General features: G+C 46.3%; 2 protein-coding genes across 8 annotated transcripts in view; one reads left to right on the top strand and one right to left on the bottom strand.

The window, feature by feature from the left end:
• Positions 1-18,046, bottom strand: part of UBAP2 (ubiquitin associated protein 2) — a 136,219-nt gene that overhangs the window by 7,068 nt on the left and 111,105 nt on the right. For 4 of the 6 annotated variants that reach the window (XM_073343389.1, XM_073343392.1, XM_073343394.1 and 1 more), the window contains exons 21-24: positions 17,930-18,021; positions 16,912-16,962; positions 2,130-2,208; positions 680-894 (exon numbers count right to left, since the gene is read on the bottom strand). In XM_073343389.1, coding sequence (XP_073199490.1) covers positions 680-894; positions 2,130-2,208; positions 16,912-16,962; positions 17,930-18,021 — 437 coding nt within the window. The remainder of the gene's footprint in view (positions 1-679; positions 895-2,129; positions 2,209-16,911; positions 16,963-17,929; positions 18,022-18,046) is intronic. The other 2 variants (XM_073343390.1, XM_073343391.1) reach the window with 1 other exon arrangement.
• Positions 1,848-18,046, top strand: part of LOC140911093 (interferon beta-like) — a 116,497-nt gene continuing 100,298 nt past the window's right edge. The window contains exons 1-2 of one of the 2 annotated variants that reach the window (XM_073343401.1): positions 1,848-9,787; positions 10,368-10,593. In XM_073343401.1, coding sequence (XP_073199502.1) covers positions 7,349-7,891 — 543 coding nt within the window. In that variant the 5' untranslated portion in view covers positions 1,848-7,348 and the 3' untranslated portion in view covers positions 7,892-9,787; positions 10,368-10,593. Of the gene's footprint in view, positions 9,788-10,367; positions 10,594-18,046 lie in introns of those variants that run through there. The other variant, XM_073343402.1, reaches the window with a different exon arrangement.

Here is an 18,046-nt window from a genome sequence, read left to right as displayed (position 1 = left end):
GGATTACAGCCCCATAACTCAGGGAGCCTGGTATTTATTTTCTATAATAAAAATGTACAAAGCCTGGATCCAAGCCCTGTACAGACTGTCTGCACTTCTCCCTCTACCTCCTCCTCCTCCCCCCCCCCCCCCCGGGAATCCCTTGCCTCCCAGTCTCCCATTGGTGTCCCATAGCCTCTTCCCCCTAACTGATTTCTCCAGCCTCTCCCAGTACACTGACTCAGCTTCTGCCTCCCTTTCCAGCAGCCATCAGGGGCTGCTGTAATGCTATTGGGCTCAAATTTGTAACTCCTGGATGAACCATCACCTTCACCCCCTTGCCCCAACGAATTTTTGACACTGATCAACAATCTCTGCTGAAGCTCTATACCACTCACCATTGCCTACATAAAGTTAGAATATTACAGTCCTGGCCCTTTAACGTTCCTCTAGTCCTGCACGGACACTGTCATTCTACACGGAAGGCACAGAGTGGATGACAAACTTGGATGTCAAGCTTTAATGTTGCTTGCCAAGTTGCCATACAAAAGAAGAAGTTCCAGATGGAAGCTGAGCCTCATTTCACCAGAAATGCCCTGCAGGATAGGGGGAACTTTAAAGGGCCAGGACTGCACTAGGCAAAGCCAGAGAAGCACAAAGAGGGCAGCTACTAGTGTAAGGTTTAGTTCCCATGACTTACAAACATGGTGGGCCCATACTGGAATGCACTGGGTACTCCTGGCACGCCGGCGTAATATGGTAAGCCCGTGTAGCTGTATCCTGGGGGCAGCGTAGGGTTTAGGAAGGGCTGCTGAGTGGTGTGGTGAGTCTGCGTCTGATTCTGCTGCGGCTGGGCCAACGTGGTGGCGGGAGCAGGGGAGGCAGAATCCCCGCGGCCAAATTTTGTTACATCACCTGCAAGAAAAGCCATCAACTGTTTCAGGAGGGTCCTTTCCCATCCTTTGCTTTCTCAGCTCTCCAGCACTGGCAAAAACTATCAGGGGCTGGGCTTGTGCTACAATCAAGAGGATCTGAGAGTTTAGTGGTGAGAGCAGGGACTGAGAGCCAGGAATCGTGGGTTCCATTCCATCAACTCATTGTGTGACCCTGGCCAAGAGAGAACCCTTTGTGCCTCAGTTATCTCGCTGACAAAATGGAGATAACAATCCTTACCTGTTGCACAGGGGGATTCAGTCACTGAGTGTTAGATCATTACATTAAATGTACATATAAGCATAAGCTCTGAGTGGCCAAACAGCAAACTGTTAATTGGGTTAAAGTACCACTCTCCCAGAAGTTAACCTGGCTAGCAACATCTCCTGGGCTAAAGGAATGAGGGCCTTTGACAAAAACATGCAAGTCTCTATTTGCCAAGCATGACCAATTAGATCTCTGGTTCTTCACAGCACCAGAGCTCTGGAGACAGTAGATAAAGGTCAGGAAAGCCAGGCTTGCATCTGAAGCCAACTAATTAAAGATGTAGGAAGGGAAATTTGATTATTAGCCCACAAGAGGCCTTCTAGTAGCACTAGGCAATCCGAACAAGAAACCTAACCACACTAGTGTCCTGGGGACAGCTTCCAAGGCAGTGCACTCATCAATTTCTGGGGGTGTGGAGGCAGAGATCCTGTAGGTGCTACCACAATACAAACAATAACTATGGAATGGAATGAAGTCAGAAAGGCATTTAGAGAGGTCTGAAAGGGTCTAACCAAGAGTAACAGATTGACGCTGAGCAAAGGAGGCTGAATACCAAGAATGGGAGTTATTAGCTGCAGATACTTTCCCAGTAGGAAGAGTTCTATCAGTTGAGTCATCTAAACCCAGACACTGCACCGCAAGGAACAACCTTGTATTAGCTTTGGGATGGACTACAATTCGGAAGTTAAATCCCTCTTTCACATGATAGGACTTGTGTATGGAGTAGATATTGGCTGAATATTCCTGTTAACATCTTAAGGAAATCCACTGTCAGAAGCTGAAATGTAGCCACTTATGATTCCTGCTCTTGTCTAACGAGTTTGGACTGGCCGGCTCAGCTGCCTGCAGAGAGGAGGCCAGGATTGCTCCTTTGGCCATAGCAGCATGCCCTACGTTCAGAAACCAATGCTTCTATTCAACCATCATCCCCATCTTGAATTACTACTAACCTGAGTATGGGTTGTTAGCAAGGCTCCCATCTCTGCCTGTCAAGGTTGCAGGAGCAGGGAATGTAATTCCATAATAATCCTGAAAAAGACAATATTTATTAATACTCAAATGCATAACAGAGCCAGCCTGTTTTATGAATGCTGCCTTATGTGCATGCAAAGGTTCATGAAAGCAGAAGATTCCCAGCAACACTGGGATGGGTGAATGGGTTTATTTTTCCCTCCTGCCAAATATGCAAAATCAGGGATGCATGGACAGAATCTTATCCAGGCAGGCTGTGGCAGAGCTGAAGTTTTGGTGTGGCAGCCCCTGAATCCCCAGCTCTACAGAATGCCTGTTTCTTAAACACATGTAATGATTTCTCTTTAAAAACCATTCCTCAGCTGGCGACAAGCATTCCAGCTCTGTAACACAAGCACTGCTGTAGAAAACCCCAGACATTACCTACGAAATGGTGCAAACGTATATTAAAATGACCAGTGAGGGAGTTGCTAGAGGGGCACAATCAGAGTGTTACCACCCCAGATGGAGGATATAAGAATGTAAGAATGGCCCTACTGGGTCAGACCAAAGGTGCATCTAGCCCAGTGTCCTGTCTTCCAACAATGGCCAATGCCAGGTGCCCCAGAGGGAATGAACAGAACAGGGAATCATCAAATGATCTATCCCCTGTCGCTCATTCCCAGCTTCTGGCAAACAGAGGCTAGGGACACCATTCCCACCCATCCTGGCTAACAGCCATCGATGGACCTATCCTCCATGAATTTATCTAGTTCTTTTTTTTAACCCTGTTATGGTCTCGGCCTTCACAACATCCTCTGGCAAGGAGTTCCACAGGTTGATTGTGCGTTGTGTGAAGAAATACTTCCTTTTATTTGTTTTAAACCTGCTGCCTATTAATTTCATTTGGTGACCCCTAGTTCTTGTGTTATGAGAAGTAGTAAACAACACTTCCTTATCTATTTTCTCTACACCAGTCATGATTTTATAGACCTCAATCATATCTCCCCTTAGCTGTCTCTTTTCCAAGCTGAACAGTCCCAATCTTATCAATCTCTCCTCATACGGAAGCCATTCCATACCCCTAATCCTTTCTGTTGCCCTTTTCTGAACCTTGTCCAATTCTAATACATCTTTTTTTAGATGTTCTGTTACAGTAGCACCTAAAGGGTCAGGACCCCTTTGTGCTAGGTGTCACACAGACTCAGAATAGAAGCTGATCCCTGCCCCAAACAGTTTATAATCTAAAGACAGGACCCACAAGCAGAAAGACACCCAAGAAGCACTGTGTAAATTACAATTTTTCCCAACTCTCTGCCCCTCCATAACAACCCCACCAGCAGCCCCAGTCCAGGTTTCTCAGCCAACCGGCACTCTCACCGTCCACCCAAAAAGCCCTCCACCCACCCCACTGTACCGTGTTCCCACAGAAAGAGAGAAACTTTTTCCTTTCCCCAGACTAAAGTTAAACAGCTGCTTCCAGATGCTCCTCCATTTCCCCCATCGTACCTACAAAATGCTTATGTATATGTAACCCAAAACTCCATTAGGCTGTTTTGCTCTCAGACTTCATGCCTCCTTATCCTCCTCACCCCTAAACCTGCCCTTCAGTATTACAGCTTGACATGCCCCTTCTTGCCACTGAATAGATTTGCTTCAGATTATTCCCACACACCCCCGTCACCCTCCCCAATATATTATCTTGTACTTATTGATGCTGGGAAAGGATTTTTCTCCACATTTCTAATCTCTGTGTTCCTTTGGATCACACACATCTGTCCTCAGTTGAGCTCCGAGCACCTCCTAATTTTGTATCATTTGTGACTGTCATGAACATGCTCTCCATACCCTCTTCTCCATCTCTGAGGAACACTCAATAAGACAGAATTTAATAGAGCCCTATAGTACCAACTGGACACCTTCCTGCAATTAGATCCATTGCTATTTATCATTATCCTTTGCTTACCAATCTTCCAGTTTGTAATCCCATGTGACAGTGTCATTTCCAAGCTATTATGAATTAACTTTAATGAGAGACTATCAAATCCTCTGCTAAAATCCCAACGGATTATGTCAAATTAAAGTGATATTTACCCTGACCGTCTCTCTCCAAGAGAAACAACAGATACAGAGTTTCAAGGGAAATCTGAAAGGTGCTAGGTCAGAACTTACATTCCAGATATCCCTTGGGGACAGTCACCTTCCTAGATGAGGTGGACAACAAATACACACACACCCCTATATGAGGGCACCTCTGTGGAATACAGTTGGGAAGGATGTTACATCCCATTGTCTTTCACGCCAATTACAGGAAAATCCAGATTCTCCTTCCCCCCCACTTGCCCCATGAAAACAGTCACAAGAGAAACAGCACAGACAAATATCCCACAAGGAAAGTGTGAGTTTTTTGCAAAGCAAATCCACATTCACCCACATGAGACTGAGGGGGGCACGTGTTTTTGTTCTTAAAAACAGTTCAGGCATTATGTTCTTGGCCCCACAAAATGTGGCATTTGATGTGCCATTGATGAGAGCCAAGTCCACGCGATCACAAAACACAGACCCTACAGGTCTGATATCAAGGTTACACAAAGGGCTCAAACACAGATATGGAGCAGCAATGCAGTTACCCAAGAAGACAGAGCAGTTTAGTAGGTAAATAATGGAGCAATGCTACCTAATCTGGGGAAAGCTGGTCTGATGCTACATCAGTGACTATTAAAGGAATCATGATAAACTTATTCCAATGGCATCTGACCCCACCAATCCTGGAAGATATTAGAGAGAAACCTTTGTATGCATACTGGAGATATGTAGGCGGGTATGGAGAAGGGGCACATTCAGAGCTGGTTGGAGCACCCCTATGTCTAGATTTAGTGCTCCAAAACTGTATGAATGGTTAGGAAAGTCAGGGGCACGGAATTGCTTGCCTCCCCTCTGCTAGTCTTGCTGGCCCGAAAGTTTACCATCATCGCTCTTATCCCAGGGAGTTGTACCAAGGTGGAACTCCAGAGAGGAACCCCCCCAACCCCCTCCAGGCTTGGCAGGAGTTCATTATGCTAATGCTCATAGATGATGAAAAACAGGTATATAGTTTTTACTGCATTGCTCCTCTTTCTAATCTAGACATTTAACTGAATGACTCACACAAAAGCAAAAACCTAAACCACACTAAGCCATTTACTCCAATATAATGCATTGTAGTCTTCTTGGGTTGCTATTACTGCAGGGATCTGTGAGTTATCCACAATCTCACTGTGTAACAACCGTTTGACTGGTGAGGGCTGGGAACCGTCTCCCCTCAGTTGCTCCCATTATGTCTAGTTTACAAATGTGCTCTTTAAAAGGACATTATTACAGTAGCTTAAACCTCATCCATTTTAATACAAATTCTTATTTATGTTTCCAATATGCTTGATTTAGAAAAAGAATTTTAAAAATAATTTACTTTTCATCATCTATGATGATTGTTCACTTTTCCCCTTCCCAAGTTTCTACAGTGAGCCATCAATTTCACTTTTCTTTTCGTCAGTTTCATTTTCTAGAGCTCATGAACTGTCACACTGCAGCAAAGCTTGGGCTGCAAATGCCACATGAAGCTCTTTGTTTGGGATTAGTTTTTAAGAAGTTAAATTCAGCAGACCTCCGTTTATCAGATCTTACTGGGACCAGGGCCAGATTGGGTCATCAAAAATTCCGATAATCCAGAGAATGGGAAAGTGCAAGGCTGCAGCGCCATCTAGCGGCTACAGGAGAGATCTCCTACTTCTAGACCTACATGTGCTGGTTGTTCGGTTAATACGGAGAGCTGGATAATGAAGGGTCAGATACATGGGGTTGTACTGTACTCAGTATATTTTATAAAGAAAAGGACAGTGAGAGAATATCTTTTATTGGACCAACTTCTGTTGGTGAAAGAAAAACTTTCACTGTGTAAGCTCCTTTCTCTCACCAAGAGAAGTTGGACGTGAACCACCTTCTCTCTCTACTTTCCTGGGACTAATATGTCTACAACAACATTACATACAATACATTTTATAAGACATTTAAAAAGAAAGCCTACAATTTAGAGCCTGAAACACCTGACAGTGGTCCTTTATCTACAAAGTAAATCTCCCTGGACTATCTTGATTATATGTTCATACTGTGTACTACCAGCCTACTATTAAACATATTTCAATTTAAAAGTAGGAATTTACAGAGGTAGAACGTAACTGCCTCATTCAGAATTTGGCCAAAAACCAAAGGATATCACCTCAATCCATTGTAGATGTTACTTCAGGATTTGTAACGACCTCAAATGGTCAAGACATTGGTTTTGCAACTCATCTGAAAGGCAGCACTGCCAACAGTACAATGACCCTGAGACATTACATATACACTCAGACACTGGTGCGACAGAGGAAGCACACCACCAACGGTGGATCACAGTGACCAGATTGGGCCCCCAGCGAGCCCAAGACAGGCCACCACATTTTCCACGAGAGTAATAATTACATTCTTTCCACCAAGGGGCCTCCTCCAAGCAAGCTCTTCTAATGCCTAGGGATGAACCTGACACCTACTGAATCACCAGCAGCGCTCCGTACAAAGCCCTCAAATCTCTTCAAAGATCTGGAATTCAAATACCAATCCCATGTAACCTGCTCAGCTTGAGAGTCTGACAGGTAGGAAGGCTGCAATCCTAGGTCTATGTCACATGCCTGAAAGAATTCAGATTTCCTATTAAAAAAAGAACAAAACTGTATGGAAAATTCTGGGAGTTCAGGAGTTGAAAGTAACTGTGGTTCTACAGTCAAAGAGAACTGACTCATTCAGATCTGAGAGCTTCAGCACTTTAGGCTATATGACTATGATTAAGAACCCTAGTGCCTGAGCTGTTTAAATATTTCAGAATGTAGTTTAGCAGTACATGCTGCACAGAGCACGCAAAGGGCAGAGGTCAAACATCCAGGGCCTCTAATAATGCTGTGCAGAGAGGAGATGTTTAACATCCCTGGGGGAAAATATGGACATTGGTATAGAAGTGTCAGAAGACACTTAAGTCAGCAGTTGGAAAGTGAAAATGAAAATAGGGAAATTTTAGAGAACCAGAAAATGATGAAAGGAAAAACATCCCACCAAATAAATTCAGGGACATGGAAGGCCTGCACAGTAGACCGCAGACATCTAACAAGCTACAAGTACTTTGGCATAAGCCTTGTGAAACGTTATCATCATGGCTACCAAGTCTCAAGGATGCCTGTGGCAGATTTGCCTGGTATTGCTGTTCCCCGCTGGAGTCATGTCGCTGGACTGTAACCTGCTTCGTCACCAGCAAAGCAAATTTAACTGGTACAGTCTACAACTGCTGCAAAACATGGGTGGGAAGTTTCCTTTGGAGTGTCTGGAAGACAAGACAGCCTTCCAGTTTCCTGAGAAGATTCTGAAGCCCAAATTTCTACAACAAGCCCAGATGTCTGTCCATGAAATTCTCCAGCAGCTCTTCGGCATCTTTAGCAGGAACCTACCCCAAACTGGCTGGGAAAGAAGAAAAGTGGAGAGGTTCCTAAATGGGCTCGCTCTGCAGACTGAGCGCCTCGAGGCATGCCTACATACAAAGGGAGGGAGCAACATTCTGAGACTGAAGAAATACTTCCAGAGGATCCAAGATTTTCTTAAGGAGAAGAAATACAGCACCTGTGCCTGGGAGATTGTCAGAGAAGAAGGGCAGAGGTGTTTTCAATATATTCATAAGCTCACAGCGAGGATGAAAAACTAGGCGACAAACATTTTACTATAAACATTTGAGAAGTTTGGGTGAAACAGCGAACTGGGACCAAGAAACCATCTGACCTCAAGTTTAAACTCTGATACGGACTTTGTGACCCTTTTCAAGTCAACTTATGTGACTCAGTTTGCTATCGGTAAAATGGGGATTATACCATACACTTCAGTGGGTGGGGCTGATTGTTTAAAATGCTCTGAAGAGGAAAGAAGCTACAGAACTATATGAATGTACTTCACGTACTGTGTGCGGAGTCTCATCCAAAAGCTAAGAAATATATTAGAGGCTGGACACAGGTGGAGAGGAAAAATATTTTGCAATTGTTATTTTCTTTGTGCATTGTCAAACTTATCCTGATTGTGGGAATGGAGACGGTCACGTCTATATTTATTTATTTATATATTTAAACTATTTATATTTTTAAAATAAAAGTATGGCTAAAAAATTGAGGAACTGGTTGGAATGAATGTATTCTGCAGCATAATTAACATCCCTATGCTCTTGTGAGCCTCACATACCTTTTATGAGATGAATGTAACTTGTATTGGTCAGGGCAGTGACACTCAGCCCTCAGTGGTTCAAGGAGCCAAATTAGCGATTAACTTTACCCAAAAGAACGGCAATAGTATGAATTCACGGTTTCATTTACTTTATATATATAAAAATATAATTCTCACAGCAAAATGACTGACCAATTACAATTGCTTAACATCGTAAAAGCATCCTGATTGGTTAATTAAATCACACTGTTTTACTATCATGTGCTACAGAGTTGCAGGACACACATTAAAGAGCCACTTGCAGCTTGCGAGCCTCAGTCTGAGTATCACTGGTCTAAGGAAAGACACAGAAGACAGACACAATTGTTATTTCCAGTCAGATCATATTTTCAGGGAAAACAAAGGTAGGGCAGAAACATAATGGATGGAATTGGAAGCAAAATTAGAGACTTCGTGGTATTACCAGATCCACAAGGGGTGGAAGATATGTGACAACTTGCAGACTCATAACAGGGAAAGATACATCCCAATATCCATCTCAAAAGTCTGAGCAAAGCTAGGAGCCCAACTGGATTTTATCTGCAAAGGAGATGAAAAGTCTAGGTAATCTCCTAAACTTCTATCTGGGTAGGACTAAGCAGCACAAGGCCCTTCAAATGTCCAGATTATGAAAATAGGATTCCAGCTGAGAAGGATGATGTTTCGGGAAAAAATACTGCTATGGTAGTAGATGGATAGACTGGTTAAGATAAAAATCTGATGTACCCTTTGGTAGGAACTCAAAATGTGGCATAAACAGACCGTATCATTAAAGATCATTACACTGGGGGGAAGGGTGGGAGAGGATCTGCCATCAAGGCTCCAATCTCATCAGCTCCAATCTCATCCTATGAGTCAACATGATGGCAACTAGGAAGGCCCTCTTCACAGATAAATGAAGTAGGGAGCAGGTTGCCATTGGTTCAAATGGAGGTCTCATGAAGTGGTTCAGAACCAGGGTTGAGGTCCCAGGATGGAGTGGGGTGTCTAATGTGGGAGCTAGGTATACCTTGACTGAACTGATGGATCACTCAGATGTCTTCAGATCCAGCAGGTAATCTAGGAGGAGGGAAAGGGGAACCAATCCAGGCTAGAGGTAACAACGACCACACCAGTTAACAAACCTCTTCCGTTGTTGCAGGTAGGAAGTGTGGGCCGATGTTTTCTACTCTTTAACAAAGACCAGCTGTACCTTCATAAAGCAGGAAACCTCTATTCCCCAGAACCACCCAGGAGCCACACTCTGAGGCAGAGAACTGCTAGGTTGGGGCGATATGCGCAACCCGCATCATGAGACAGGAGATGAGGCATGGTCAGGAGTTTGACTGACGGACAGACACAGTTGAAGGAGGTAAAGGATGGGCAGTCAGTCATGACCCTGATTGCCTTGCCCCTGATGAGCGGCAGGAAATGGAAGCAAGTGTTCCTGGCTGCCCTGATTGCCAATAGTTTGATGTGGAGACTAGCCTCTTGGTCTGTCCATCTGCCCTGAACCATAAGTGTCTCTAGGTGGGCTCCCCAATATAACAGGGATGCGTCAGTTAGAGAGTCACTGATTGGGCTGGGTGACAGAAAGGGACGCTCACACAGATGTGGAGTTGCTTCTTCCACCAATTTAGGGAGTTCTTTATATGCAAGGGGACCATCACCTGCCTGTCCAAGGTGTGTCTTCAAAGAGCCAGTTGTTCTGAACCAATCCTGGAAGCAGCGGAGGCACTGCCTTGTGTGATTGGCCACAAGGGTGTAAGCTACCATATGGCCCAAGAGTTGAAGACAATTCCTTATTGTGGTCCTCTGAAATGTTCTGCCAGACTTGACAAGATCATAAATCTGTCTAAAGGGAGGTATACTTTGGCTGTCAATGAATCCAAGTACAACCCTATAAACTGTATCCTTTGTACTGGTACCAGCATGGATTTCTTTATTTTCAGCTGAAGGCCCAACACCTGGAACAGAGCAAGAGCCATGTGGGTGGAAGCCAACACTGCCTCAAAGGAGCAGCCGGTGAGTAACCAGTCGTGAAGGTATGGGAAGATCAGGATCACTTCCTGCAGCAGGCAACCACGACCGCTAGAACCTTTGAAAACATCCTTGAGGCCGAGGAGAGGCTGAAGGAGAGTACTTGATACCGGAAATGATCTTGGCTCATGGCGAATAGTAGGTATTTCCTGTGCGGCGGGCATATAGTTATATGGAAAGTAGGCGTCTTGTAGGTCGAGGGCCAAAAAGCAATCCCCTTCATCCAGTAAAGGAATTATAGTTGCCGGAATCACCAGCCTGAATTTCTGAGGCTTTACAAGATTGTTCAACAGTCTTCGATCTACAATCAGCCTCCAACCTCTGTCCTTCCTTGGCACTAGGAAATATTTTGAATAGAAGGGAAGGGGACCAGTTCTACTGCTCCTGTCAGAGGAGAGAGTCCACCTCTTGCTTCAACAGAAGCTCATGAGAGGGATCCCTGAAGAGGGATGGGAAGGGGAGTGGAAGGGAGAGAGTGACATAAAATGGATGGTATAGCTCAATGTTATCACCTCCAAGACCCACTAGTCTGTGGTTCCAGGTGAAAATGGACAAGGTACTCCCCAAAGGGAGAGAAGTGGGCTAAAAGGCCCCACTGTACATCCAGGAGTGGGAGGATTTGAACCCGTGACCAACCTATCAAAACTGCTGTTTAGATGATGCCTGGGTGGTGGTGGAAGGCAGTTGAGCAGCTCTATTCCTCTGAAATCTCTCCTTCTTTCTAAAACCTTCCCAAGGTCTAAGGTACCCCAAGAACTCAACAGGCCATGACCTCTGGGCACTCAAACGACTGAAACGTTTCTTGCTTGTAGGCGTGTCCAATGCCTAGGGAACACAGGGCAGCCCTGGAGCCCTTCAAGATGTGCAGGAACATTGTCTCTGAGAAGAGCTTATGACCATCAAAAGAGAAGTCCTCTACTGTGTTTTGAACCTCTCTTGGAAACCCTGAAAGTTGGAGTCATGACATCCTGAGCATAACTACCTCGCTGTGGCAATAGATCTGGCAGCAGTGCCTACAACATATAGGGATATTTGGAGAGAATAACTCCATAACTATGGACTGGAATTGCTTCTCTAAGTCGTGTGCCAGCTTTCAGTAAAGGCTGCAAGCCTGTTGTAATTAGTAAAGTAGTATTTGGATATGACCACCTAATAGTTTGTGATCCAGAACTGCAGGGTTGAGGACAAGTACGAATTTCATCCAAAGAGATCCAGCCACTTTTGATCCTTGTCATGAGGGTAGATCTTGAAAAGTGCCACCTATCCTGTTCATTCACCGCATCCACCACTAGGGAGTTAGGTGGTGGTCAGAATCCTTAAGCACACAGTGTTTCTTATCCACCTTTTTGCACATTGGTGGAATAGTGGCAGGTGCTTGCCACACCATCTTAGCCAGGTGAGGAGAGTCTCATTAATAGGTAGCACCACTCTGGAGGGTGTAGCTGACTGCAAAGTATTCAGCAGTTTGTGTTGCAGTTCCTTGACTTCCTCCAGAATGATCTGCTGAGTGTCTGCTACCCTTCTAATGAGGTCCTGAAGCTGCCTGAAGTCGTTGGCCATGGAAGGTGGTGGAGGCATAAAGGCCTCATCCTGCAACAACAATGAAATGGGAGTCTGAGGAGTTGCTTCTTTATCTGCCCTACTCTCCTGCTCCTCAAATGTCTCCTGCTGTGGGGGTGGTCGATAGGGAGGGGAAGATATGAAAGCCTGGTCTCCCTGAGGGACTGTACCAGTGGTTTGGTACATTGCTACCGACAGTCAGCCCATGGGTCCCAATATAGCCATTGCAGTGCTCTATAAGAAAGCAGGATTAGCATGCAAGGCTGGTTCCATTTCCCTTGGTGACCCACAAGGTCCTCCCTGCAACTGACCAAAAGCAGATTCCCAAATGGGTATGTAGGAAAACCCATCACTGAAGTCAAAGAGACCATTTGGAAGTTGTCTTCCTCCATATCCTCCCATGGGGGGAGTGAGGCAGCTGTTGAAGATGCCACAGGATGGCATACGGACCCTGGACTTCAGGAAAGCAGACTTCGACTCCTTCAGGGAACGGATGGCCAGGATCCCCTGGGGGACTAACTTGAAGGGGAAAGGAGTCCAGGAGAGCTGGCTGTATTTCAAGGAATCCCTGTTGAGGTTACAGGGACAAACCATCCCAATGAGTCGAAAGAATAGTAAATATGGCAGGCGACCAGCTTGGCTTAATGGTGAAATCCTAGCGGATCTTAAACATAAAAAAGAAGCTTACAAGAAGTGGAAGGTTGGACATATGACCAGGGAAGAGTATAAAAATATTGCTCGGGCATGTAGGAATGATATCAGCAGGGCCAAATCGCACTTGGAGCTGCAGCTAGCTAGAGATGTCAAGAGTAACAAGAAGGGTTTCTTCAGGTATGTTGGCAACAAGAAGAAAGCCAAGGAATGTGTAGGCCCCTTACTGAATGAGGGAGGCAACCTAGTGACAGAGGATGTGGAAAAAGCTAATGTACTCAATGCTTTTTTTGCCTCTGTTTTCACTAACAAGGTCAGCTCCCAGACTGCTGCGCTGGGCATCACAAAATGGGGAAGAGATGGCCAGCCCTCTGTGGAGATAGAGGTGGTTAGCGACTATTTAGAAAAGCTGGACGTGCACAAGTCCATGGGGCCGGACGAGTTGCATCCGAGAGTGCTGAAGGAATTGGCGGCAGTGATTGCAGAGCCATTGGCCATTATCTTTGAAAACTCGTGGCGAACCGGGGAAGTCCCGGATGACTGGAAAAAGGCTAATGTAGTGCCAATCTTTAAAAAAGGGAAGAAGGAGGATCCTGGGAACTATAGGCCAGTCAGCCTCACCTCAGTCCCTGGAAAAATCATGGAGCAGGTCCTCAAAGAATCAATCCTGAAGCACTTGCATGAGAGGAAAGTGATCAGGAACAGCCAGCATGGATTCACCAAGGGAAGGTCATGCCTGACTAATCTAATCGCCTTTTATGATGAGATTACTGGTTCTGTGGATGAAGGGAAAGCAGTGGATGTATTGTTTCTTGACTTTAGCAAAGCTTTTGACACGGTCTCCCACAGTATTCTTGTCAGCAAGTTAAGGAAGTATGGGCTGGATGAATGCACTATAAGGTGGGTAGAAAGCTGGCTAGATTGTCGGGCTCAACGGGTAGTGACCAATGGCTCCATATCTAGTTGGCAGCCGGTATCAAGTGGAGCACCCCAAGGGTCGGTCCTGGGGCCGGTTTTGTTCAATATCTTCATAAATGATCTGGAGGATGGTGTGGATTGCACTCTCAGCAAATTTGCAGATGATACTAAACTGGGAGGAGTGGTAGATACGCTGGAGGGCAGGGATAGGATACAGAAGGACCTAGACAAATTGGAGGATTGGGCCAAAAGAAATCTGATGAGGTTCAATAAGGATAAGTGCAGGGTCCTGCACTTAGGACGGAAGAACCCAATGCACAGCTACAGACTAGGGACCGAATGGCTAGGCAGCAGTTCTGCGGAAAAGGACCTAGGGGTGACAGTGGACGAGAAGCTGGATATGAGTCAGCAGTGTGCCCTTGTTGCCAAGAAGGCCAATGGCATTTTGGGATGTATAAGTAGGGGCATAGCGAGCAGATCGAGGGACGTGATCGTTCCCCTCTATTTGACATTGGTGAGGCCTCATCTGGAGTACTGTGTCCAGTTTTGGGCCCCACACTTCAAGAAGGATGTGGATAAATTGGAGAGTCCAGCGAAGGGCAACAAAAATGATTAGGGGACTGGAACACATGAGTTATGAGGAGAGGCTGAGGGAGCTGGGATTGTTTAGCCTGCAGAAGAGAAGAATGAGGGGGGATTTGATAGCTGCTTTCAACTACCTGAAAGGGGGTTCCAAAGAGGATGGCTCTAGACTGTTCTCAATGGTAGCAGATGACAGAACGAGGAGTAATGGTCTCAAGTTGCAGTGGGGGAGGTTTAGATTGGATATTAGGAAAAACTTTTTCACTAAGAGGGTGGTGAAACACTGGAATGCGTTACCTAGGGAGGTGGTAGAATCTCCTTCCTTAGAGGTTTTTAAGGTCAGGCTTGACAAAGCCCTGGCTGGGATGATTTAACTGGGAATTGGTCCTGCTTCGAGCAGGGGGTTGGACTAGATGACCTTCTGGGGTCCCTTCCAACCCTGAGATTCTATGATTCTATGGCCGCTCAGAGACCACGCTGTTGGTACCGAGAGATGCTCAGTACCTGTCAACAACTCTGATGGACTCTGGTTCATCCGACACCAAGAGTTCCCTCGAGTATCAGAATTTCTGTGGTATTAGAAAGGACCCCAGTACCGATACCATAAGTGAGGTCGCTGTAGCTGAAGCCGACAGTCCTGACAATGATGGGCATACCGCTGGAACTGTAGATGTCTGGCGCTGTTGCTTCCTTAGTACCGAGGGTATGGCTTGCACAGGCACCCCTAGCTTAGCTGCTTGCATTGGTACCGAAAGCTGGCTTAAGGCGCATGATGGCACCAATGGCCAAGTGGGATGCATAGGTACTGATGGCGAGGCAGAACTTGATGGTATCCTGTGCTTGCCTTCCTTACTGGTGGAGGGTACCAGTACGCTATCGGAGCCATGCTTCTTGTTCTGGGAACTCCGGGGCTTCACAGTCATGTTGGTACCGGAGGAAGAGTCCTAGGCCTCAATGGTACTCTGAGACACCAAGCATCTCAACAGGGATCTTGCTCCTTAGAGTGGGAGTCCATGGTTCTCTTTCTGGGAGTCTTCCCAGTGGGCTCCAAAGACTTCTCTTGCTTAGGCAAGCATGCCCAGAGGCTGACAGGGTGCCAGATCTGTCTGGGGATGGATATATGGGGGAGAGAGGAGAATCTCCTGATCTAGCTCAGAGGATGGGTTGAAGAGATTGTTCTATGGCTAACAGACTGAGCTTTATCTCCCTGTTCTTCCTTGCTCTGGACTTAAGTGCCAAGCAAAAGAAACACTCCTAAGAGACATGGGACTGCCCCAGGCAACAGACACATTTGGAGTGCCCATTGCTTATCGGTATAGCCTCCCAGCAAGACAGGCAGCATTTGAAGCCTGGTGAGCCAGTAATGCCCCGCCAAGAGAAGACAAGTTGCCTGGAGGAAAAGAAAGACAATCCTCACACCTAAAAATTAACTAACTGTAGTAAATTCTAAACACTAACCTACAACAATAATCTACCTAACTGCAATAAAAACAGAAGGCCAAGTACGCTCTAGGCCGAGGCAGTAGAGAAGGAACTGAGGGCAGTTCACCCGCACACCACTACATAGCCTCGGTGCCTGAGGGCTTGTCTACACTTATTGGGCGATCAACATGCGGTGATCAATGCATCAGCGGTCGATTTAATGGGTCTAGTGAAGACCCACTAAATCGATCGCAGATCACTCTCCCACCGACTCCTGTACTTCACCTGAACGAGAAGCGCGCGTAGTGTGGACCCCCCCGTAAGTAGATCTATGAACGTCGACTTTAGCTATGTTATTCTCGTAGCTGAAATTGCATAACTTAGATCAGGGTGGGCAAACTACAGCCCGCGAGTGGTTTTAAATCGTCCCACGAGCTCCTACTGGGGAGCTGGTTTGGGGGTTGCACCACGTGGCTTGGCCCTGCTCCATTGCTCCAGCCAGTGTGTCAGGTCGGGGGCTGCACCATGGGTGCAGGCTCCACACGGTGCTTACCTCAAGCAGCTCCCGGAAGCCGTGGCATCACCCCACTCCGAGGGTCGCAGGCCCTCCATGCCTAGGAGCCAGAGAAGGGACATGCCACTGCTTCCAGAAGCTGCTTGAGGTAAGCGCCACGTGGAGCCTGGACCCCTGAGCCTCTCCCCATGCCCCAACCCCCTGCCCCAGCCCTGATCCCCTCCCGCTCTCCACATCCCTTGATCCCAGCATGGAGCACCCTCCTGCACCCCAAACCTCTCATCCCCAACCCTACCCCATAGCCCACACCTCCAACCAGAGCCCTCACCCCTTCCTGCACCCTAACCCCAATTCTGTGAGCATTCATGGGCTACCCTACAATTTCTATTCCCCGATGTGGCCCTCAGGCCAAAAAGTTTGCCCACCCCTGACTTAGATCGATCATCCCCCCTGTAGCGTAGACATGGCCTGAGACAAGGAGGCATAAGGCATGTGTGAGAGCTGAAAAGTCCCAGCTAGCTAGAAATCTCCAATCAGGGGTTCGAGAAGCACATGTGCACCGGAAATGGAGTACCCATAGGAGTGTTACTCGAAGAAGAACCTTAAGGAACTTACACCTTCTAGGTAATCGCACTGAAAGGAGATACTTGAGCAGCCAGAATACATCAGCAACAGCTTCATCGAAGTAGGACAGCCTCAAGGAAAGCTCTTAAAAATCACCATAAACTGAAGTGGTTTCTGCTGGGCAGAACGACTACTCTGAAAGATTAACTCACAGTGAAAGCAAGCCATCTGTTTCATGTACTTACCATTGGCAGCCTGGATTGGAGCATCTGAAGATCGTCATAACCGTAGATCTGCTTGAAGACAGATAAAAATACAACGACATTGTAACACTTTTCGCTAATATTGGCCTATCTGTGGGTTTTAAGACAGAGATTAATCTAGACCCAGCAAATTTTAAAAACACCAGGCTATCGCAGATCTTGTACGATCAAGTTCTATTTCCAAGGGCTAGCACAGTTAAAGTTTGGTTGACATGTCAATTACAAACCCTCATTTTCCCATCATCATTGGCACTCTGAGATTTGAGGTCTGAAGACTGTGTAGTCAGTACAGTTCTCAAGGGCACAGGGTTTACTAGACACTGAACCACAAGACATTCAGAACTAGGAGTTAATCAACCCTCTTAACTGCATTGTTTGCTATTATTGCTCCCCGGTACATGGTGCTCCAAGAGTCAGTGAACAGGCCTTCAGTTTGCAAGACACAATCGTTCATTTCTAGGTTAGAACTGAGGAATGACTATTCCCCCCCTTCGGTGAAGGAGGAAGAGAACGAGTGGTAGGACAGAGTGTCCAACTGAGGAGACTAGACTGTGCAGCCCGGAGATGAAGTCTGTCCCAAGGCATGCTGACATCTATCTGAAAATACGGGTGACAGGACAGGTATCTGGTTTTGAGCACAGCACACCCAATCTACCCTAGAAAGTCAAACATTTAACTCAGATGATTCCATTTCAACTGAAAGGGCCTAATACTAATCCCATTTAAGTCCCTGGGGAAACTCCCATTTTTCAGTGGAAGCAGAATCAAATCTGTAATCAAGGATTTTCAAAGTCAGTTTTGAATTTAGCAATGAATTGGAAACCTGCACAGTATGGGAATACTTCCCATACCCTTCAGCACCTGGAGCAAGGAGTCCAGGATTCCACACGCAGCACATGCCAAAAAAAGACACACGCTGGCATAGACAGTGGTGGGTCTGGAGGACCCTTTGGCACCAAGGAGTTAAGTAATCTAGGGCAGGTACAATGAAGTTGCTTACTGGGTAGGCAGGCAGGAGTCCTCCAGGTCCCACAATATACTGGTTATGCAACAAGGGTGGTACACCTTGGGGCAGGTTGGGGGGAGCTTTGCCTGTAGAATCAAAATACAAAAATTT

Source organism: Lepidochelys kempii, chromosome 5 (assembly GCF_965140265.1).
Source record: "Lepidochelys kempii isolate rLepKem1 chromosome 5, rLepKem1.hap2, whole genome shotgun sequence".
Classification (NCBI taxonomy): domain Eukaryota; kingdom Metazoa; phylum Chordata; order Testudines; family Cheloniidae; genus Lepidochelys; species Lepidochelys kempii.
Note: the sequence above shows the minus strand (reverse complement) of the source record. Positions and strands in the feature narration are given on the sequence as shown.